We start from the raw sequence: 25,200 nt of genomic DNA, 5'->3' as shown, positions 1-25,200 counted from the left end.
TGATTAATATCCCGGCTTATGATTGGCTAGTTTTCCGCATATTTGAATGAAAAAGAGACGCATTTGCGCTCCATAATGCTCTATTATAAAGTGGGATGACCATACGTGTCATTTTCCACGGACACGTCCTGGCCAGGATTTCGGGTCTGTCTTCCAGAAGTCATATTTGTCGACCGCATTCGTCATCGGGGTACTCACATTTTAGTTTAAAACATTATAAAATTAAAATTGATTTCTCTAAAGACATACAATCATTGTATTTTTATTCTTAGGCTACGTTAAAATGTAATGGTTGAAATATAAACCTCGACCTCCCAAAACCAATGTGACCTCCTAGGGATGCAACCGAAATCCTGGCCAGTACTTGTCCGGGGAAAATGGCATGTATGGTCACCCTAATGAATGTTAAGCATACTCATATTATCTTTGCACGTGAACTTTATTCATCCCTACTGTTTTCATAATAAAAATAATAAAATGCCAACAAGGCTGCAACTAGTAGCCTAACCGTGGTGTCAGAGTAGAGTGGATAGGCTAGCTGATGACAGGTCATTCTATAAATGCGACGGGAAGTTATCATATGAGAATGTAACTAACGTGTGCTACAAGCATATAAACATTATAACAACCACATATCTTAAATTATTATCCTTGATGTTATATGTATCTTGCTATATTGATCCTCAGTAAAATATCTTTAGGTTGTAGTAGTTTTTGTTCTTGTAGCTTCAAGTGCAAAGGTCACGTGTTCAGCCCTCAGAAAACACACACGTTTAAGTATCGCGAGAACGATTCGAGAAATCATACGAAGTGAAATTTCGTCTCGCTCTCGCGGTACTTTGACGTCATCTGCCTTTCGGTTCTCGCGGCGCCACATGAAGTCGAACAAGCCTACATTTGGTTGGTTTCTCACTCCGAAGGCTGCAGCCTCCAGAGGTCCCCTTCGTAGGCTGCATACGTCATCAAGACGGTCTTATTTTAGAATATTAACAATTCTGAAGTTGACTGTTATTATAATTGAATACTAAATTGTTGTAATATCCTTATGACTTGGGAATGTAATGCTTGGTTAACTTAAATAAACCAGGCTTGATGACGTATGCAGCCTGCATATGCGACGTCCGGAGGCTTAGTTTATTAACTAAGTCATTTTTGATAAATGCATAAATATAAATGTTTACGTGTTTATACCATTACTTTTCCCAATGAATTGAACATGACAGCACTCCCATGAACAGCACATTTATTTACCATTCAGTAGATAGCGTCCTATCTGTACACGCAATATAGATTTTGTTAGCATATATTCTTTCTATAGTACAATAATCATATACACAAATATACACCATTTAAAATATAAACTTGTTTCAAAGTACAACATATACCGTGGTTTTATCATTTCACAATGTAGCGTTTCATTGAGGCAGTCCACACAATTTATTATCTATGGTGGATGGGTGGAGCACAGGCAACAATAAGCAGGCTCAATCAACACAACTGAAACAGTGAAATGGAAGAGAGATTTTCTTCAAGACATCCTACAGCTGGGCTGGATAAAACTCTTTGGATCATGCACTATCAGGCCTGTTTCTATGCATTGACAGTGATTGTCTGTTTTGAATTGCTCTGATACAGTAACACATTATTGTTCCTCTTGTATGTTTGTATGGCACATTTACAACAGTCTTCTAGGATGTGCACTTTTCAACATGTCCGCTAGTGTTGTGCAAAAACACGTATTTCCTCCTGAACGAACCCAAATGCATAATGTAGAGATAAAAATGCATGAGCGCAGGTGTGCGCACAACTCCATTCTCACGCACTCACAGACGCACCGCAAGACAACATGCTTGTACGCATGCACGTTTAACCTTTTCTCAGCTTCTCATATACTCTTTGTCTCTCACTCACACACACACAAACAGACAGCCCAGCCCTCCAAAATTATTCTACACCTGTGATATAATCTGCATATTAAAACTGGGTGACCGAGACTGTTTAGACAAAGGACTTCCCGATGAAAACTGACTCCCAGGGGAGAGGAGATCTTGGTTCTTTGCTGCTTGCTCAAGACGGTCCTCCTGCAAGCTGATGGCTGACATATAGTGAGCCCTTTCTGCACTGAGACTTCCTAGAGACAAGCTATCTGTAGGCCCTGATGAACCATTCAGTCCAGTACAGTCAAGGGATTTGCTAGAAGACGTGTTGCTGGTTTTAGGAGGTGGACCAGCAAAGGGAGGAATGTAATGGGGATCCAGGAACCTTCTAGGAACGCTGGGACTCGGGCTGCGACTGCTCTCTGCCGCGCGGAGGCTGACGGCGGGCGGAGGCGACTGGTGCCGTTGGTGAAGCCTTCGGAGGGCGGCTCTGGTGTCGGCCGACGTGCTTTCTCTCTGCCTGGCTCCTGGATCTCGGGACGGCCGGACTCCAGTTATGACCCAGTCGCGCTTAACGCTGCTGGGCTGGCTGCTGCTGGAAGCCCCTGAGGAAAAACCTTCATCTGGGTCAAAAGAGTCCTCTCCACAGCTCACACCATCAGTATCTAAACACAAAGAGTTGTTTTTCAGTTTAAACTAAAGTATTAATCACACCATAATGCTATTTTAACAAACTAAGGAAGACTAAAAGGCTGCATAGCTCAAACACTGGGCAAGTTTTGAACCACTAAGACCAAGAAACACTTGCTATAATGAAGGGCAGGACTTTATGTCCAGATTGTCTAACGGTGAGACTTTTCTAAGCCCCGCCTACCCCCATGCAAAGTAAGATGAATGGTACACTTTATCCGCCCATGTGGCACAACATTGGCCGATTTCTCCGATGGGGTGTATCGACTGGGGGTGATGGAGGCGTAGAATTCAGCCGTGGTTGAGAAATCAAAACAATCTGAGGTGAAGACAGTTATCAAGCTAAACATAACGCTGACAAAGGGAAAATTTCACATTGAAATGGCTCCCTAATCCTGATGCATAGAGACTATCACTACAAATACAGTAGCACCTGTCCTGTAGTACTTTTAATAAAAGTCATTTGGGTGTAATAACCATAGATTCTTTTGCTTGATGGCGTGCGTTTCATATTCGTACCCTCTCGTTTCCAGCGAAGCCGACGAATGGAGGCGGCGGTGACAGCTGCTTGTGAGACGCATCTTCCAGCAGGTGTAACTTCCACCTCCAGAAGGTTTCGTGAGCCCTCTGGAGGCCGGGATGGAAGTGAGCGACTAATTGCATTTGCCACCTGGGGATTAGAGTTGTGATATATATACAGATTTTCATTTAAGAGTAATTATTTCAACTTTATATAAACTTAAATGCTTTACTGCCCTCTTGTGGCACAATACACAACTTCACTTTCTCAGATTATTGTTTGTTTGCTTATTTCTTAAAGCCATACCAGCATCTATGGCTATATTCATGGCATAAAACAGGTTAATTTATAAAGAAATTGTGGATAGGCAATTTGACCAGTTTATTGTAACAGATGTGTTTGACACAACACATTGGTGTGCAGGCAGGTGATGAGTTTTACCAGTAACGGCTGGGCATGGAGGTCTAACTGTGCTCGGTAGAGGATGTCATCCAAAGCTTCCCTCCCTAGGTCCCACTGGCCATTATAACTAAGTTAATGAGAAACAGAATAATCAAGCAGATGAGACCATTTGTGCAGCATTTAAAGGTGCAATGTGGGACTTCTAGAAGGATCTTTTGACAGAAGTGCAATATAATTTACTAACTATATTATCAGTGGTGTATAAAGACCTTACAAAATGAACTGTATTATTTTTATTACCAAAGAATGAGCAGTTTTATCTACATACAACACGGGTACACCTTACATAAAAGTTGTATCATGTTTCTATAGTAGAGGTCTTCAAGGGTCCGAAAACCTGAGGTCCGGCTTGAGCGGGTTCAGGTATAAATTTTCATGTGTGCCACGGAAACGGGTCGGGTATAATGTTAGGTAATTTAAAATGAATGTGTTTTTGCTGAACGGACCCCAAGAAGACCTTAACTGTCTCGCGTGTGTGCATCAAATGCTTTTCCAACCCCTCTTCTGTTTGCCAAGAGCGCATGCGACATTGTATGGCTGGCGTTAGGTTAATTTTCATTGTCAATCAGTTTTGAATGCACATTTATGCAGTTACCTTGGTGTCGTCGTCAGACAACCAATGAAAATAAATGGAGATGCACACATACCGGTGCTGTTTACATTCGGGTGCAGTCGGATTTAAAAAAAAATTCCACTGGGTCGGACTCAGGTCTTATATTCTGGGGTTTGTCTCGGGTCGGGTCTTTCTTTTAAATAAAATACTTATGCACCTCAGGTTTAGGTAAAAAGTGATTTGGGTAATTTCGGGCTGGGTACATTTCTTTGGACCCGAGAAGACCTCTACTGTGAACTGAGCTGGTGGTTGCAATTCACAGTCTCACCTCTAGATGCCACTAAAAGTCTTACATTGCACCTTTAAAAAATTCTTTGAAAATGAACAGAAAATGAAATACTGAATTGCTTTCCATTACTCAAAAACATAATAAAATAAATTGGGTAACACTTTACATTAAGGTTCATTAGTTAGCATTAGTTAATGTATTAACTAACTAACATGAACAAACCATGAGCAATACATTTGTTACAGTATTAATTAATCTTTGTTAATGTTAGTTAATAGAAATAAAGCTTTTAATCTTTTGTTCATGTTAGTTCACAGTGCGTTAACTAACATTAACACGACTTTAACAAAGTATTAGTAATTGTTGAAATTAAAGGATTAGTCAATTTTCTTTAAAAAAATCCAGATAATCTACTCACCGCCATGTCATCCAAAATGTTGTTGTCTTTCTTTGTTCAGTCGAGAAGAAATTATGTTTTTTGAGGAAAACATTCCAGGATTTTTCTCATTATAATGGACTTTAATGGAGCCCAACACTTAACACTTAACTCATCACTTAACAGTTTTTTTCAACGAAGTTTCAAAGGACATAAAAAGACTTTTAAACCACAACTTCTCGTCTATCTCCGGTCCTGTGATGCGCCAGCGTGACCTCATGTAATACGTCATCACAACCTCACGTAATACACCATCACGTCAAAAGGTCACGGATGATGTATGCGAAACTACGCCGCAGTTTTTACAAGTGTGGAGAAAGAGGACCGTTCCGACGTTGTTGTACGTCGAATGATACTAATTAATGTCTTTGTGTCAGTTTATTGTTTAAATGGTCCGCAAATGTGCGTTTCATATATATAACACGTGACCTTTCTACGTCACTACGGAATTACGTGAGGTCGTGCTGGCGCGTCCGAGGACCAGAGATAGACGAGAAGTTGTGGTTTAAAAGTGCATATTTTTGATTTTTCTTGTCAAAAATTACAAACGTTTAGCTAGATAAGACCCTTATGCCTCGTTTGAGATCATTTAGAGTCCTTAGAAACTCCATTGAAAAAAAATTAAGTTAAATGTTAAGTTAAGTTTTGGGGTCCATTAAAATCCATTAAAACGAGAAAAATCCTGTAATGTTTTCCTCAAAAAACATAATTTCTTCTCGACTGAACGAAGAAAGACATCAACATTTTGGGTGACATGGTGGTGAGTAAATTATCTGGATTTTTTTTTAAGAAAATTGACTAATCCTTTAACATTAACAAAGATTAATAAATGTTGTATAATGCAGTTCATTATTAGTTCATGTTAACTAATGAAACTTATTGTAAAGTGTTACCATAAATTGACGTTTTTTTATTATTTCACGTATTTCTCAAAAAGGTCTCTCGATATAAAAAGTCAGCCGGTTCCAGTTTTTGACCCAAACTGTGAAAACCCAGCTGAAGTCATTTGCTTTGTGATTTACTGTTTTATACACAAAATTATCCTACATGATGTAAAAAACATTCTGTGAAAATATCCTTGATGCCTTTAATAAATTGACTAGTAAGGTTATGTCAAAGATTGAAATCAAACTTTAATGCTCCTAATCTCATCATTAGATTATGAGACATTAATCTGGATTTCACAGACACAAACACGAATACAGAAGCAAATAATTTTCATAAATCCAAGCATTTCATCCAACACTGTGAACTTACATGGCATAATAAACCGCAGTTAGCATCTGCACCATAAACTCCGGATCCAAGCGCACGCGGTTACACGGATCCTTCCATGACTTCTGCTGCTGCCGTGGGTATCCGCTCACACACAGCCTGAGAAACAAGAAAAAGAGAGATGGGTAATTAAGTCCTGTTAATGACTTGTTTATTTGTGTGCCTTTACGCTAATACTGTGACCCTCCACAGAAACCTTTTGCGCTCCCTCTAAATCAATACTCAATTTAATTATTCTCTTTCTGCATCTTCCAATGTAAAAAAACCCCAAGCCAGCAAATGATTTAAGTGAGAAAGAGAGAGATCATTACCATCTTCGCTCTCTTACCGTGTGCTCATTCTGCAAGCTGATTGGTGGGACGAAGCAGGCATAAACACCACAGCCGAGTTGTAGCAGAGCATTAAAAAAGACAGCACCTCAAATCTGCAAGGTGACACACAAACACACACGGTTATATAACCTTCCCTGACGTCTGCATAATTTCTTATCAGACAGCCGCACGATTGTGAGTCAGCTCATGTCGGCCTGCGTCTAGCTGGTGAAACCGCTAATAACAATTCACATTATGTCTGCACAGACATGAAACTCCACCTGCGGTTTACAAAAAAATGCTGTGACATCACTGCAGCTCCTTCATCGTGCCAGAAACAGTCGAGTCGCGCCAATAAATGTGCCCAGCAGGCATTAGCACAATCGATCAAACCGGGTATTTTAAACATCAAAGATAGTTTTGAACAACTTCGAGTACCTGTTTTGCGATGTAAACGTCTCCCTCTGAGAAAGCAGGCCGCTGTATACCACCCGGATGAGGTCATGTTGGTTCAGGGCTCCTTCTGTTAACGCCATTGAACCCAGGCTTGATGGCTACAGTGCAGAAAACAAGCATAAGAGTGTTTGGATTTAGTTATTTGTTTGCTTAAAGGAAAGCATCACCGTTTTTAATATTTTACTATGTTCTCACCTCAACTTAGACAAATGAATACATACCTATATTTTTTCAATGCATGCACTTTTAATTGTGAATGTGTTAGCATTTAGCCAGCACCATTCATTCCTTAGGATCCGAACAGGGATGAATTTAGAAGCCACCAAACACTTCCATGTTTTTCATATTTAAAGACTGTTTCATGAGTAGTTACACGAGTAAGTATGGTGGCACAAAATAAAACTTTTGTTTGGAGCCATAGGAATGAATGGGACTAGGCTAAATGCTAACACATTCAAGAAGCGCTGTACAAAGATTAAAAGTGCACACACTGAAAAAAGATAGGTATGTATTAATTAATTTAAGTTGAGGTAAAAACACAGTAAAATATTGAAAAACTGTTTTCCTTTAAGGCAAATATCTCATTTACAAACTACAAGTGTGCTCATGTGCAAGACTTAAAATAAATGCATAAATAAAAATAACCTACATAGACGGATGGACTTCATACATTTTACTAAACCACCTCAGGGATTAAATTTATAGCCTTTATTAGAAGAGAGTGTAAGTGAATAAAAAAGTGGTATAAATATGTAAAGCAAAGCACTAAAGTACTCATCACTATTATTATTGCTTATACTTTACATTTACGGATTTGGCAGATGATTTTTATCCAAAGCGACTTACAAGGTGTAATTTTTTTATCAGGATTAGGGATGCATAATGATTAATCGCGATTAATCTATAGCAGAATAAAAGTTTTTATTTACATCATATATGTGTGTGACCTGTGTATAATAATTATGTATGTATACATATACATATACACATACATACATACATACATACATATAAAAGTTGTGAAATCATGTCATCTGATTTTCACGTATAGCCATTTGGTGTCAAAGCTGTCAATCACGCCGCCTATCTCCCGCCCTGTGGAAGCATCTTGCCGGCCTCACAAACAAAGTATCTGTCTAGCATTACCATGTCAGTGTATTGATTCATTGTCCCTTCATAGTTTGCAAGAGACATTTAATAAATGTATAATTAATATTAAATAAACTAAGCATATTTAATAAACTAAGACATCGGCTATTTAATAAACTGAGCGTATATATCTGTCAATATGAAACGCGACTTGGCCATTCTAATTAATGATCGGAAGAACGTGTATCGACCACAGTTACTTTAAAATATGCACGTATGTCCATTTAAACTCAATTTTGGTCAAATGTGGATTATATCATTACACTGGCAAGAAAATGGTTACATGTAAAGATGCCGTACCAAGTATGACAACACTACATTTCACTTCCTGAAAAGTAACCGTTTTGGACATACGTGAGTTTCATCAGGCAGCGACGATATGATGTAAACAAAAACTTTTATTCTGCTACAGATTAATCGCGATGAATAATAATGAATCCCTAACTGTGGGTTCACACCAGATGCGAGTACAACGATTTGCGCGAGTAGATTACATAAAAGTCAATGCAAAGACGCGATCAGATGCGTCCTTGCCTGGGGCGATGCAAATGATGCAATATGGGCGGCGCGTTTGCCGCTATAACACGCGCTATTCGCCCAAACGCGTCTTTGCACAAGTTGAAAATATTCAACTCTCACAAAATGAAATCCTGCAAGTAATCTAGAGCGAGTAACGCGATGCTCTGCGTTTGGTGTGTACGTAGCATAACACGTATGTGTGTTGCCTGGGATTAAACCCATGAACTATTGCGCTGCTAACGCAATGCTCTACCACTGTTTCTACTCCATATCATACATCGGCAGGCATTTCAACAGAAATAGTGTGTGATTGAAATGTTTAGTGTGAGTTATGATGTTCATCTCTTATTTGAGTTTAGCAAGATGTGCCTTTTTAATAGGAGGATGGTCTTACAATTTACCTGGCAGACAATTAGGTAGGTTGGTGCATTATTTTCCCTATTGCTTTCCCGTAACACAAAAATTAAATAAAATCTCTGTCTTGTATGTGTAATAATCTTCATTGAACTGACACTGATATCTTCTGCATTTGAGACATCGTCTCCATTAAAGCATTGATTAAATTGTCTCTATTTAACTTTACTTTATACCTCATGGTATATGGAAGGCTTGGAGAGGGACGGTATGGTGAATGACAACAGCTTGCCGTTTCCTTTGCTGTCCACAATTTCCTTTAAAAAAGAAAACAGGAATCATGTCATAGTAGGAATATACCCTAGGTTAAATTTAGCTCTTGCCCCAAATACTCTATAAATAAGGCATCCCTTACCAAGTTATAGATCCCCAGCAGCAATGCTTCCACGCAGCCGTTGCGGTAGCGCTCTCTGCTGGCTGAATGACGCAAATACACCCAAATGAGTTCAGGCAGGAACTGCAGAGTAAACTGACGCAAACTCATCTCTGAGCTTCGGTATAACTCAAACAACTGATGACACACCGGAGCCAGCAGCTAAAAGAAAAGAGACAGTGACACAAAGTGAAAGAGACGGTTAGTATGGGATACAGGTGGCGGGAGGAAACCCTCTCCTGTGCAACATGAATAATTGAAACAAAGACCAAGGATCTTAAGGAAGAACAAAAGGAAGCAGCAGACATAACAAACAAAACAAAGAACAAACAAAACAGGCAGATTGAGATATTAAAGGCGACTTGTGATCAAAACAGGACCTCTTTACTTATTATTTACTTGTTATGTTTCTCATAGAGTTGTATTTCTGTGCCGAATGCACGTACAAGTTTCAAAGTTTTATTTTTTTTAAAGATTTATACGTAACAATCTTGCTTTATTTCTTTTATGGGCAATTTCAGTGCAAGAAGTATAGTGGAAGTCCTTATATGGGCGCTTTAACCTGAATAGGGCACACACACCAACCAAGAGCCGACACAAAATCAATGTCACCGAACAAGTGTGTTGTTTGTGAGGGAAATTTAAGCTTGTTCAGCTTCCAAAAGATCCCAGCCTTATGGAAACAATGGATATAAATAGTTTGTTTATCCGGGGTAGGAGTAGAGATGTGCGTGTGTGTTTGTTTAACACTGGATTATGTTAAAATGGGGCGGACCCAACCAGGTCATGGGTCACAGGTGGTAAATAAAACTGCATGAAATGTCTGTTTTGTTGGCAATCAGCACGTTATCCAGAGATAATGTTTTGTGTGTGCAGGGTTCCCACACCTTAGTTAACTTCAAATTCAAGGACCTTTGAAGGACTTTCCAGGTCCAATACCCTCAAATTCAAGGACTAAATGTGGGGACACATTTCAAGTGAGAGCAAGGTTACATTGTGTTACCTTTTAAGATACATTGTTACAGTTCCCTTTCGAGGGAACTCGTGCTGCTTCATTGTGGTGATACTTTGGGGATGCCTCCAGGGTTAAGTGCTTTTGAATGTGTATATAATGTACAAAAAATTTTGCATAGTTGTGTTTGACACATGACATGGGAGCTAGGAAATATATTGCTATCTGAAATTTTGCCCAAGACGGCGTTAAAGGGACACAGGAAGTATGGCAAGGGAGATGCAACGTCTCGTTCCCTTCTCAGGGAACAACAGTTACATACGTAACCCGAGACGTTTTCATGTGTCAAACACAACTATGCAAAAAAACATTTTGGTATGAATCAACATTCGCATACAGAAGATATAAGCATTTAAATCGAACAGTTTAGCATGTGTGTTTAAAAAGTCAAGAATTTTTATGATATTATCCTACACTACACAGGAAATAATATGGATTTTTTTCCAGAAAACTTCTTGCATAAAATAGATTCAAGCACTTTCAATGAACTGTATCTATGCATGTTTATTATTGTGTTTTGCCTGCTCGTGACTTGCTCCACCCACGGTTCGCCTCGAGGGGGTTTATTCCGAAAGAATTGGTATAGCTGATCAGTCTTTTATAAATCTGATAAGACTAAAGACACTTTGGATATATGATGAATGTAATACTACTCTATAATTTCTCAAGATCTCTCTCTCTCTCTCTCGGTCTCATAATCAATAATACCAATATTTAATACCAGTATTAAAAACATATGTACATCTGATGCTTTAAACCCCAGTGTTCAAAACAAACAGCATTATTATACACAACAATATCAACACATGCACTCACAAACAAACATTCCCCAACAAAAGATGTTTGGCAGCAAAATACCCACAAGAGGAGAAAACACAAATCTAGCCTAAAGGCAGAGTTTATTGTACCTCACTGCTGGGTAGCTCCTGTATAACAGCATAAAGAGAAGGTACCAGAGCTTTCTTCAGACCCAGGCTGTCGGCATAGCTGGGGATTTGCTCATCAGGTAACGTCTAAAGAGGAGAAACGGTGGATGGAATGACTAAACAGTCACGACCTGAATCAGACTGATACTGAATTGCCTAAATATTACTCCATTACATTCTGACGTTCCAGAACCAAATGTGGTTAATGGGACACTCTGACCGCCGGGGATTTGAGGGAGCTATATAAAACACAATATTAAATCATGCATGAATGTCAAAATCTCCCACCTTGAACTCTGACAGCCATTCCTCCACCACCCCACGTTCTGAGCAAAGCATGGTCCTTCTGAAAAAAAGACAAAAAAGAAATTACTAGATAGACAGAGAGAGAATACATATGAAGATTTTGATTCTAAAATGTGATAAACACCATTTAAACAAATTAATTAGTTACCGGCAAAATTAGTATTTGATCTGGTCAGTATTATAAAGTAAATTATTCATTTTACGCAAAATCCGATATCCACCGTGTTATTCTGTCATATTTTCTCACTTTTTCCCCAGATCGCGATAAACACCAGTCCTCATTTTTTGCAGAATGCAATAAATCCGCTTAACCAATCACAGCGCACCATTCCACCCAGTGTAAACAATAATGGTGGCGTGTTGAATACACACTGAATCCTAGTTTTCCTCATCTACTTTGTACTGCGTGATCAACAAATAAACAAAAACAAAATAATACTTTTGATGGCATTGATAAACCTGTGGTGGTTTCTGTGGCGGAGTCGCAGAAAAGAAACATACACCACTCGGGCAACCGACAAATATCAAGCTTCTGTCATGCTAACACATTGACCCCAGGGGATCTTATGAAAAACTTTTCATTATTTTACACAAAGTCAACGAAAATCAAGCAAGACCAAAACATTTTACAGCTGATCGCTGTCAAAAAAGTTCAGCGACAACGTCCCAAAGATTACAGCATCAATAACATTGTTCTTGATATGACAAAGTAAGTGTTTTGATTAATGCCATTAATGTTTTTTTTTCATCAGTGTATACCACTAGTCAACTAAATGAATGTAACATGGCAAAGATGAATGCACATTTATATATTGATTGAAAAAATAATCAGTTTTTATAATAAATCTTTGAAAATCAAATTATGGATTTGAATTTTTAATGTTATTATAACCTAAAGATTCTATGCGGAAGTTTGTAACAGAAAATAGTGGTTTTCATCTTGTCACTTTCTTGGTGTAGAAAACACATTTTATTGAAATTAGTCAAAATGAATTTATTGCATTTTGGAACCAAACTCTAAATATATGACCCTGGACCACAAAACTTTTCATAAGGGTAAATGTTTTATCATCAATCATCAATAAATACATTTTTATTTGGATGTATAGGACAATACTTGGCCGAGATACAACTGTTTGAAAATCTGGAATCTGAGGGTACAATTTTTTTTTAAATATTTGAAGTTAATTAACTTCTATGTTCAGTTTTCACATTTACCATCTTAGGACTTGCGTGTATTATTGCCCTTTTTGGAAGGGTCATGAATAATAATGTTGATCTTTGCTCTAATTGGCTGTTTCACAGTTAGGCTCATGTCAGTAGCTCACATAAGTAAACAATCCGTATATATTTAAGCCTGCATCAGAAGAAGATACAGATTATGACGAACAACCAATTGTTTAAAGATTGAAAATGGACGTTTCTGAGTGGTGTTTTTTTTCAGTATTATTGTAAGTTAACTCTTTCGTGCCAGCATTTTCTTAAAAGTTGCCAGCCAGCGCCAGCATATTTCATGATTTTCACAAAAGTTTAATAACTTGTGTGTTCTTCTTTAAAGGAACAGTATGTAGGATTGTGGCCAAAACTGGTACTGTAATCACACAACTGGTGGCCAGTTCACAACATGACAACATAAACATCAGTTGAGGGCTGCAACTCCACTTTTTAAATGACAATATCCTGGCCAGACCACTGTTGTCAGTGATATAAGTATTTGAAATGAAAATGATTTCTTAATGTCTGGTGACATTTCAGGGCCATTTTATAATTAATTGATATACATTTTTTACATATTGTTCCTTTAAATATAAGCATACAATCTATCAAATGAAAGAACAGACCCTCTGCTTTCAAACAAACATAAAAAAAAAACGTTTCATCCTACCTTCATTAGTTCGCTTTTTATCTCCTCTCAAATATAATTAGGTTTTTACAAAAACACAAAATTTTGAGCAAAAAGCTGAGATAATTCCATTTTTGTGAAGGACTTTTGTTAGAATTTAGATTCAGAGCGATCCTCAAAACATACAAGCTGTTTGCCGTAGGTCAATACTTCCGGGTTTTATAAGTTGCAGAAGTGCGCCACCTGGTGGTATTGTGGAAAGCTGGAAATACTCGGCATTGGCAGGGAAGCGTTTTCCTTTAACCCATTTGCGCCTGATGCTGCATGAAGAAACACTACATCTACCGCCGGTTACTTTAATTTCATGTTTCTAAAGTGCTACAGAGGCTTAGATATTAAAGGAACAGTATGTAGGATTGTGGCCAAAACTGGTACTACAATCACAAAACTTGTGGTTAAAACTGGTACTGCAACCACAGAACTGGTGGCCAATACACAACATGACAACATAAACATCAGTTGGGGGCTGCAACTCCACTTTTTAAATGACAATATCCTGGCCAGACCACTGTTGTCAGTGATATAAGTATTTGAAATGAAAATAATTTCTTAATGTCTAGGGCCATTTTATGATTAATTGATATACATTTATTACATACTGTTCCTTTAAGTTACTTATTCATTTAGTTGACGCTTTTATCCAAAGCGACTTACATTTGCTATGTATATATATATATATATATATATATATATGTATATATGTATATATATATATATATATATATGTATATGTATATATATATATATATATATATATATATATATGTATATATATATATATATATATATATATATGTATATATATATATATATATATATGTATATGTATATATATATATATATATATATATATATATGTATATATATATATATATATATATATATGTATATATATATATATATATATATATATGTATATATATATATATATATATATATATATATATGTCACTCCTCTGGAACAACTAGGGGTTAAGTGTCTTGCTCAGGGACACAATGGTGTGTCACAGTCGATTCGAACCCGGGTCTCTCACACCAAAGGCGGGTGTCTTATCTACTACCCCATCACCACCCCACCCCACTCCAGTTTTTGGAAGACGTTGACAATTCTTAGTATTTTTTCTGAAAACCCTCAGCAGATAAGGGTATTTATCCTAGAATAACATAGGTGTTTTAGGAGTCAATTGGTTAATTGACCAGATAACTCGTCAATGGCGGCGAAAGAGTTAACGTCAATAGCAGAACTTCAGCCTAAACACTAGCATTAACTAGCAAAACTTTGTTTTTAGCATTTTAACAACTTTGTAATTAATTGTATGTGCAATTAAATGTTGGGTGTACATCTCGACTGTAACGTCACAGTCTGTGTTATGTTGAGATTGGCGTGTTTTCCAGTGTGTTTTTGTGTGGACAAGGTTTAAAAGAAGGAAACAAATGTGTATGAGGCTCACAATGACATTACCATGTACAGAACTCTTATTATTCATATATGCCTACTAGGTAATTACAGTTTTACATTTTACTGCACCTTTAAGACTGGTTTGTGGTCCAGACTCACTTATATACTGTACTGTATGACTACTGTATACAATATACACTGAACATACACATAAGACACTGAAATTCTGTGATTCACAAATCAAGTTTATACCCAGGTATGAAAAACATCATGATGTAAAACGATAAAAAAAACCAGATCCGATTTTGAAGTTTTGAAGGCCAAGCAAAACGTATAAAAGGTTAGATTTCCTTGCTCTTTAAAACATTCCCAGTAAACTTTGCACTCAAACAAAAGAAACTTAAATACTAAAATCAAATGTAAATGCATTTTCAGTACACGACTTATGAATACATAATAAAATAAAGCAAAATAGATTTTTACTGTAATTACTTTGTAACAACACAGGAAAGGGTCATCTATCTAACCAATGGCAAACATACTGCATCTCTTTCTGTAAAAAAACAACCATGTCTCAAATCCATCTTGATATACGACTTAATGGGGCGGTTTCCCGGACAGGGATTAGACTAGTCCTAGACTAAAATAAATGTAAGAGCTGCCCAAATTGAAAACAACTTGCACTGACATATCTTAAAATACACCTGTACCCTATGTTTTGCCTCAAAATGCGCACAAGCAATGTTTTTAGTAAGGCATGTTTGTTAAAACTAGTTAGATTTCCTATTTAAACTGAGACCTAGTCCTGGCTTAAGCTAATCCCTGTCTGGGAAACCACCCCAAAATGTTTGTTTGGTGGCCTAAAGTCTTGAAATACCTTGAGTTTACATTCCTTGTAACAACAGCAGATAAAGTCTCAGCTCATAGTTCCTGCATAGCGATTTAAAACACCCACTATCTAGCAACTCTTTTTTTATTTTCTCACTAAGAAACTATTTGCAGTTGGTGTTTGTTTGGTATAATTCTGGACCTTGTGTGTATACCATGCAGCTCACCTGACACAGACCCGGCTCAGATGCGTAGAGAGGGAGAGTTTTGGCCCAGATTCTTCATGTCTTTTGAACGCTGTTCAATCAGCCTTCAGATAAAAAGAAGACACAAGACTGAACTTCAGAAGCTGATACACCTGCCCTACACAGAGAGGATTACTGTTACTACAGCGACTGTGTTCTCAAGTTCCAAGCTGAGTGTTTGTAGAGCTGCAGGTGCCCCATTTAGGCCTTAACACAGGAACCACTGTGCTTATGCATGTCTGTGTAACTCCTACAATCAGAGGCTTTGTTATTGGCAACGTGGCAGTTGGGGATGAGTGCCCTGTTTTAATTAGACGGCATCGGTGAGCTGGGAGTTTGGAAGCGAATCTAAAGTAAACAGAACAGATGCTTTACATGCTTAATAAAATCTGCCAACAACCCAAATCCAGCTTGCACAGTTGAGAGATGACCTATGATAGCCCAATGAAAGCACCCAATAACACTTAAAGGCGGGGTGCATGATCTCTGAAAGCTAATGTTGATATTTGAAATCACCATACAAACACGCCCCTAGCCCAATAGAATCTGGACCTTCTTTTGATAGACCCGCCCCACACATACGCAACCCAGGCAATGATGTCGGTTAGTAGACACGCCCCTTACTGCTGATTGACTACAAGTGTGTTTTGGTACTCGGCCCGACTCTCTTTTCCAAAGTGTTTTTCAAAAATCATGCACCTCGCCTTTAAGGCCGAAGTTAAGTCTATTTGTACGCAAGGGTCCCGCCGGTACATTGCGCGTGACCATCATTAGAAGAGTGCGCATATACTGTATGCGCATCACGGTGTTTTTGAAACCCGTATGTGGAATGCAGCCCAGAAGATGCATTGCACTTTGTCGAAAATGCGCATGCCTCGAACTAGGGATGCTTAAAGGAATAGTCTACTAATTTTCAATATTAAAATATGTTATTACCTTAACTAAGAAGAGTTGATACATCCCTCTATCATCTTAGTGCGTGCATGTAAGCACTGGGGCGCGCTGCGACACTTTGATAGCATTTAGCTTAGCCCCATTCATTCAATGGTACCACTCAGAGATAAAGTTAGAAGTGACCAAACACATCAACGTTTTTCCTATTTAAGACGAGTAGTTATACGAGCAAGTTAAAATAAAACGTAGCGCTTTTCTAAGCGGATTTAAAAGAGGAACTATATTGTATGGCGTAATAGCACTTTTGGGAGTACTTCGACTCGGCGCAGTAACACCCTCCCTCTCCCATTATGAGAGGGAGAAGGTGAGCGGATTTTTCAGGCGAGTTGAAGTACTCCTAAAAGTGCTGTTCCGCCATACAATATAGTTCCTCTTTTAAATCCGCTTAGAAAAGCGCTACGTTTAATTTTGTAAATAAATTATTCAGAAACCTGAAAGTTCTTACATCAAACATTGCAAACCTAAGGTAAAACATGATTCGGATACTTTGGTATATCAGTATATATTTTTAAATAATTTTACCAATGTAAAACACACTGTACTATAGTGCTTTTGAACATTGCCATAGTAAATATTACAGTAAACTGCAATATTTACTACAGTTTATCAATGCACTATAGTTATTTTTACAGTTTATTATGGTAAATACTAACTGAAGTATACTACAGTATTTTTCACATAAACTGAAAATAATTAATGCAAAGTACGTGAAAGCCTAAAAACTGTAATTTAAAAACAAACATAAATTAATAAGTTTAGTAGTCACTAAGAAAATCTGCTGTGTGCGTGTTTGCATCTGTTGTTGTTTGAGATTAGCTAATATAATTTCAGATGCCAGTAAGCTTACAAATACTCGACACAAATCAAATCACAACGGCTGGTGGAAAAATGTGAAGCATTCCTCATGCTATTGTACGCTTCTTGTAACTGTTTTATCATATTTTATTCATTCATATCACAGACCATTTCATATGTTACTATTATTATTTGTGTAAATAAGCTGTTAAAATGTTTGTAAACATTGTATTTTTATGTTTATTTAAAAGTGCTGACTCGGATGGCTTTACTTCTCTGTAAATGATCAGTCTTAAACTATACTGTTGGCATGGCAAGCAGAGTTTCTTGTTGCTAATGTGTAACTAAATACCTTCCATGTGCCCCAAATTTCAAACTAGTACATCCCAAATCAGAGTATGTTGAAATGAGTATCCAGTACAGTCAATGGTGTCTACTGTATCCATTGGAAATCAATACAGACTTCAGCAGCTGATAATATCCACAACTCACTGTGAGATCCACACTAAACTGAATTAATAGACCCCTTTATCGCCTCGTCACTGTGACGTCACCGCTCTAGCTGGAGGCAAAAAATAAGTAGGAACTTATAGCAGGCGCGCTAAAAGTTTGAGATTTTGACTTTAAAATGTCATCTTCTTGTGTTTTTGGCTGCCAGAACAGAAGGAACAGCACTTTTGGTCTAAAACTAAAAAGTTTGATCGGATTCCGGCATACATTCCTTCTAGGGGTGGGCAATTCAGCCTCAAAATTATATCATGATATTTTAAGATTTTTTTTGCAGTAATTATATTTTGGACGGGATAAAAATTATGGAAATGGAAGGGCATTTCCCATCCAATGAGCTGTCATTGAGGACAGACTTCCTAATTCAAAGTGTAAATCCATTGTCATAAGGTGGCAAAAGTGGCATTAAAGTGACACGATCACACACAAAATGAGTCAAATGTAAACAAAGTACAAACTAGAGATGAAATGGTATGAATATTTTACATTGCTATGACACTACCACAGATTTTCAGTAATTTTTACAGATGCCTGTAACTTAAGTCATTAGCTAACAATTTGAAATTTTACATGTACGTGCACTTTTGTTCGCATAAACATCAAATAAATAACATTAACATTAATCATGGCACATTTGGGGTCGTGAGATAAATGTTTATACAGTTCAGATAAAACACAAGTGAATAAATCAGATTTTCATAAAAACACAGGATAAATCAGCAAGTCATCTGTCTGTCTATGGCAGATGTGTCAAACATGTGGCGGATACGGCCCGCAAAGGGGTCCAATCCGGCCCGCATGATGATTTATACAGTTTTATTAAATATTAAATACATATTTTAAAAACCCTTTCAGGCGGGTGTCTAGTTCGTTTTTATTATGAGAAACTTGCGGAAAGCAGCACAACGCGGAACATAGATTAAACACGGTGCCCAAAAATCTTGCCGTTCCGCAGCATCTTTGTGTCCACTCTCTGAATTTCGTTGCATTAACAGGTAGATTCATTAGATTATATCAGTTGTTAAACCGCAGAATTAGTAATTTGTTAGTTTGTTTATGTATTTCTTCCGGTAATGATTAGCTTTTCAACCTAAGGCCAGTGGGTTTTGTACAAATGTACATATGTGTGTATAGTATGTACAGTATGAGTGTGACCTTATGAAATGTAGTTTTCACAGAGCTGTGTGTTTTACTAGTTTTCTTGCTAAACAAACTAAGTAATTGTTTTTTTTAGCTAATTTTAACACAATTATCAGCACACTAAGGTTCAAAAAAATTATCCGACCCTCACTTCTTGGTGTTATTTACCATTCGGCCCTCAGCCTAAAATGAGTTTGAAACCCCTGGTCTATGGTCTGTATTAGGGGAGTCACGGTTCTCCAAATCCTCGATTCGATTACATTTTCGATTCTAAGGCCACGGTTCGATTCGATTTTCGGTTTTTAAATTATTATTATTTTTGAAAGACAAAAAAATTATATGCCTTTATTATTATTATAGTTTCACATTAACATGCACATTGCGTGTTTTTCCTCACATGGGGGTTTGTGGGCTTCACTTTACGCGAGAGAGCTTGTAGAGAGAAGATTCCTTCTTGCACGCACATGGACTTATTGTGCGCGTCTTGGACTCCTTCTAGCATCTGAAATAAAACCTGTGGGTCATAAGCAGCTGCGCTTCTCTCTGTCTCGCGTGCACGCGCTCTCGCATCTGTCCAAAGTCTAAACATAAACTAAAGTAGTAATCCTTACGTAATTGTTCAGTTTTATGAGTTTCATGCGAGCTGAGGCAAACTATCCCTTTTGTTTAAAATATAACCCGGTGCATCTTGGCGGCTCTCTCGCGCACGTGCTCTGTCCGAAGGCAGATCACTAGGTAGTAATCCTGTTTATGATATGCATTACAAGGAGTTGTAGCAATACATCCCTCGTGTTTAAAATACAAATCGCGTTCCGCTGGACCCATGTTTTTAAAGGCACCTCTGAGAGGTTTATTTTCCCCCGCTTGACAAGCTGACCGGACGTGACATGGGGGCGTGGCAGCATCGACAATCCCATTTTTTTAATTTGAAGTTCGAGGTTGTGACTTCATTTCGATCGATTTCGATTTAAATTCGAAATCATGACACCCTTAGTCTGTATGTTGTGAGAAATAGGGTGTACTTTAGGACCCAGTAGCGGACGATGCGCTTGCACCTCGCGGCACTCGCTGAAGAAACAAACAGGGTAAAGCAGAGCTTTAAAGTAGAATGTTAATTTTTTATTTATTTAAATTGAGTCAGTAAAGTAAGTAACTGTCATCACAGTGGTATGAGTTGGAAGTGTTTTCCCTATATAACACAACTCCTTAACACTTCAGTTTAACAGTAACTAAAGTAATTAACACAGCAATGCGCGGTTGAGTCATTAGTTTACTTTTTGGCCGCACATCACCTGGCTAGGATTTCCCCCTCGCTGCGCTTGCGCTCAGGTGATGTTAGCACAATTTTCTTATTTTTTGGATTAAGAGTAAAAAATTGGCACGTTAAATTTTATTGTTAGGTATGAATGTTAAAAATTATTATTTTGCACATAATATAGGAGACAATAATGTGTCTTTTGATACTTTAGCTGACAAGTTATGTTTTTAGGCAACTGAGATTTTGCCAACATTAGCAAATGTCGATTTGGGGCAAGTTGTCGCAATGATTTTGGGGAAAGTCCTCACATGCTTTTGACACTGGAAATAGTTAACCCTGGGTTATTCTAAACCCCAGGTTAACAGAATTCTGGGTTATCTGTATCAAGTTTCACATTGTTCATACTTAACCAGGGATAACCCTGGGTATGCATAATCTGATGTTTCACAATGTGCATTCCTAAACCCTAGGTCAGGTGTCTGTAACCCTGCTCCTACACCTGTCTGTAATTATCAAGCAACCCTGAACACCTTGAACATCTGCTTCAGCTGTGTTTATTTCATTTCACATTGCATGCGTTTGAGATAATCAATGCTTGATTCTGATTGGCCAGTGGCGACATTCCACCTGAAATTATCTCAGTACTGTGAGTCATCCTGACAGGTGCAATTTAATACTTTCAGATAAGTTTAGTTTAGTTTAGTTTAGTTTAGTTTAGTTTAGTTTAGTTTAGTTTAGTTTAGTTTAGTTTAGTTTAGTTTAGTTTAGTTTAGTTTAGTTTAGTTTAGTTTAGTTTAGTTTAGTTAGCACTATTTAAACAACAAGATATTGTCCCAAAGTGCTGTACAGTGTTTAACAATACATAAAAAATAGAAAAAACGTTCAATATAAATATGCAAATAACATGATACCTTACAAATGATTAAACCAAATGCTTGTTTGTCTTGACTGAACTTTGCACTTGAATGTTAAAACTGCTAAGCAGCTGTTTCTTCTGTAAGGTTTGCATTTCTTACCAAAAAGCTAATAAAATACAATAAACCGATATTTCATGTTCATATTTTTACTCATGTGGCAAGTTGCCGTGTAAAGAGCCGGATAATGTACATCCAGCTAGCTGTATTCACAAATAAACCCCTTCAGAGTGATATAAGACCCCTCTGCTTAACATTAGGGTCCTGACCACCCTCACACTACAGGAATTATTTTAAAAATACACATTACAGCATTAAAAACATATAAACTTTCCTAAAGTATAATTTGTGACATAAAATCCAGATCCTGATTTTGTTTGGATCTTTCCAACTTGCAAATAAAGATTTATATGCCTGTCGTAACTTAGGTTCTGCAACAGTTTGACTCAAATATTTTAAAAAATGTGGGTATAACAAAATAGCAGTCAATGCCTTCTTATGCATATTTCTACAAAATATTTGCTCCACGAAAGCTTTACCCCAGGACAGGGCCTGACCATAACACAAAACACACCCTGCTGGGCAGATGCAACACGGTAACCGTGCCTGCTCTCTAACCCTTGCCAATGCATAAGAAGCTTACAAGATTCCCTGCCAGATAATTAAGTGTATACAGTCCACGAGAAGAGGGACGCACAGCGAAGCCTAAAATAGCCATTGTGAAACAAGCTTAGGGCAAAGAGAGAAGGGAAACCGAGAAGTGATTTTACACAGATATCAAAGCAATAAGTAATAAATGAGCATTAGCAACATACAGTGTGCTATGATCTGACTACTGACTGCAGCAGGACACAACACAAAGGTCATTGTTAAATCAATTGCGTGACATACTTCACATCCTTCACTGGAAACATACTCCAATCTGTCACAAACACACACTACCTGCACGGACATGTTCAAGTAATGCTCAAAATATCATGCAAACCAGCAAAATCATGTCTTACAAGCACAGTAAAGAGAAAACATTCAAGCATATGGATGCACAAATAGACCGTGTGTACATGTGCAGTTAAAAGACCCTGCAGGCATTCAAACACACTAACTTTGTCCTCAATGTTTTGTTTTGTTCAGACAGGCTGAGAAACATCACATCACTCTCAATCTTGTCAAATTAGCCAGATGGCGTCTAATCTGAACCAGGCAAATCTCTTGGCCGTGCAGAATAAAAGTCTTTGGCAAGGGTTACAATCCAGCTCCTCAAAGACAATAACAAAACTTAGTCTATGACAAAAAAAAACCCTACGTTGATTTGATTAAAGAATTACTTTAGGTTTACATCAGTGGTGGAATAAGCACCAGTGATTGCTCCCATTTTGTCCAGGGTTATTTGACTGTGGCTTTACTGCTCATTTACATTGTTGGTGCTTCTGTGTTTTGGGGGATTGAAATAACACACTTCATACTGCTGGTTTATAGGTGTGCCTTACTGGCATCTGGCCACTTTGTCCTGATGCAAGAGAGATACCCTCTGATTTTATGCCAAAACATGGCATAGTGCCAATGTATGTGTAGTGTGAAAGCATTTAAAAGTACAAAATATAAGGTATACAATATTATACTCTATATTAAAGAGTAGTACATAACTTACTTTAGGCTACATTTTTTGTGCATTAAGAAAGTAAGGTATGCATGCAATATTATACTATACTATGTTTCATATTGCATATAACAGTATTATGTATAAGTTTACAAAATGTCTGAACCAGGAGGCTAATATTTAGAAGTAAAACATACATTTCTTTAGGATAAAATGTATAGTGCAAGTGTGTGTGTGGTGTTACAGGAATGAATAAGTATACAGTTTAAGGTATATATTATAATATATACTGTATGGCCAGCAATATTATACATATTACAAAAAGGCTAAACCAGCATGCTAATATTAAAGAGTATTACATATCTTTCTTTAAGCTAACATCTGATGTGTACTGTATGTGGTGTGAAAGCACTTAGAAACTATACAATTAGGGTATGTAATATTATATATACCTTATGTGCAAAAATATTATATATATTATGATAAGGTCAAACCAGTATGCTAATGTCAAAGAGTAGTACATCTTTCTTTAGGCAAAAAACTATAGTGCTAATGTGTGTGTGGTATGAAAGGATTACATGTATGTATACAGTTTAAGGTATAGAATATATACATACACATATTATAGATGGGCCAACCCAGTATGCTAATATTAAAGGGTAAATAGTACATACTGTATCCTTTAGGCTAGTCTCCCAATGTGTGTGGTGTTAAAGCATAAAAAGTGCTTAATTTAAACTATATAATATTATTTATAATAAATGGCCACTTTTTATATGTAATGAAAAGGCCAAACCAGTATGGTAATCTGAAAGAGTGGTACATATTTTTCTTTAGGCTTACAATCTATAATACCAAATTTGTGTGTGTGTGATGTGAAAGGATTTAGTATCTATACAATATAAAGGGAATTAATATTATATACATTGTACGGCGAACATTATAGGCTACTATGGAAAGGCCATGCAAGTGTGCTAATATTAAAGAAAATTAAATATATTTGAACATTTTGCTTTTTACAGCGTGTTAATAACTTTTAAATGTTCGTATTTAATATATTTTAATAAACATTTGGCGCAAATATAACAAAATCACGGTCATCGTTTTCATTATTATACTACAACATATTTGGTATCCATTTAAAAATAAATTAAAATAATCACATAAACACGTTCATGATTACAGTTTGTACCTGTGTAATGGTTATAAATGACATACCAGTAGAAAGCAGTGGACTCCTCCGGATGCTGCAGCGGATACTAGAGTGTTTGAGCAAAGCTGCAATGCGCCTTAAAGGACAGACCCCACACAACGGCCACTTCTGAGATAAAGCAGATCATTACTGATATAATCCCACCCGTCTACTACTATTAATATCAAAGACTCGACGATTTAAAAAGGCCTTGCGTTCGTCCGACGGTGAAGATCATTTCACTGTTGACATCATACACCTCCCCGCTCTCTCGCTCTTCCTGCCAACTTGCAGCTATTTACCTGACCAATTGAGTCGCTCTGATCGAGCCCTCGGAGCGGCTGGCCAATAGCTGCTCAGTGCGTTGAGTTGTGACACGCACGTTGCACTGCGCGGTGCGCGTCTATTGGAGGGGCGATCTGAGGGCTCGATCTAAGCAACTCAATTGGTCAGGTGAATAGGTGACCCGTGCTTGGGTTAAAAGAGTCACGCGTCATCAAGTGCACTGTACTTTGAGTTCCCATAGAAGAAAATAGTACAGCGCTCGTCAAATGTTTTGATTTATCCTATTTTTAATAATAGTAAGGTAACTATGAAATGGAAACATTCGATGTATGGGTATGGTGTAGCAACAAATGTTAAAACAAATCTTGTGTACCCTGTATGCCTACACACTCTACGCATGCGCTCAACCAGCTTCGTAAAGTATTCACCTGGGATGCATTTTAAAGAGTTTTGGAGGAGATCCCATAGGAGTTCTGAGCATTTTTTGGCTGCCAGCCCTTTCCTTTTTCGGCCAACACATTGATTTGAGAAATAAATTAATTTCTGAAGAAGATCCCATAGATCAAAATGTTTTTAAGATGAGCAACAAATCTATACTGTAGTCCTGTCTTTTTT

The 25,200-nt window shown here is 37.4% G+C and overlaps 1 protein-coding gene across 4 annotated transcripts; it reads right to left on the bottom strand.

The window, feature by feature from the left end:
* Window positions 1-1,226: 1,226 nt before the first annotated feature.
* On the bottom strand, window positions 1,227-24,589 carry LOC135718791 (hyccin 2). 4 transcript variants are annotated; one of them, XM_065241036.1, is made up of 13 exons: window positions 24,327-24,589; window positions 15,926-16,008; window positions 11,551-11,608; window positions 11,245-11,349; window positions 9,307-9,486; window positions 9,128-9,208; window positions 6,852-6,967; window positions 6,431-6,526; window positions 6,085-6,201; window positions 3,529-3,616; window positions 3,087-3,237; window positions 2,752-2,886; window positions 1,227-2,542 (listed from the first exon to the last, which is right to left on the bottom strand). In XM_065241036.1, exons 3-13 carry the CDS (start codon window positions 11,599-11,601, stop codon window positions 1,950-1,952), a joined length of 1,713 nt encoding a protein of 570 aa, XP_065097108.1. In that variant the 5' UTR covers window positions 11,602-11,608; window positions 15,926-16,008; window positions 24,327-24,589; the 3' UTR covers window positions 1,227-1,949. The 4 variants fall into 4 exon arrangements, with proteins under 4 accessions (XP_065097108.1, XP_065097105.1, XP_065097107.1 ...); XM_065241033.1 differs by lacking the exon at window positions 2,752-2,886 and having other exon boundaries at window positions 3,045-3,237; XM_065241035.1 differs by lacking the exon at window positions 2,752-2,886.
* Between the last annotated feature and the right edge of the window lie 611 nt (window positions 24,590-25,200).

The sequence above is a fragment of the Paramisgurnus dabryanus genome, chromosome 14 (assembly GCF_030506205.2).
Source record: "Paramisgurnus dabryanus chromosome 14, PD_genome_1.1, whole genome shotgun sequence".
NCBI lineage: Eukaryota > Metazoa > Chordata > Actinopteri > Cypriniformes > Cobitidae > Paramisgurnus > Paramisgurnus dabryanus.
The sequence above is the reverse complement of the archived record's forward strand: the minus strand, read 5'-3'. Positions and strand labels throughout refer to the sequence as shown.

Excerpts from the sequence above, each read along its gene's own strand:
- LOC135718791 (XM_065241036.1), bottom strand. The coding sequence starts at position 11,601 with ATGCTTTGCTCAGAACGTGGGGTGGTGGAGGAATGGCTGTCAGAGTTC. Across the intron at positions 6,968-9,127 it reads AGCCTTCCATATACCATGAG|CCATCAAGCCTGGGTTCAAT; the intron begins GTATAAAGTAAA and ends TCTGCACTGTAG. Across the intron at positions 2,887-3,086 it reads GCTTCGCTGGAAACGAGAGG|ATTGTTTTGATTTCTCAACC; the intron begins GTACGAATATGA and ends TCTTCACCTCAG.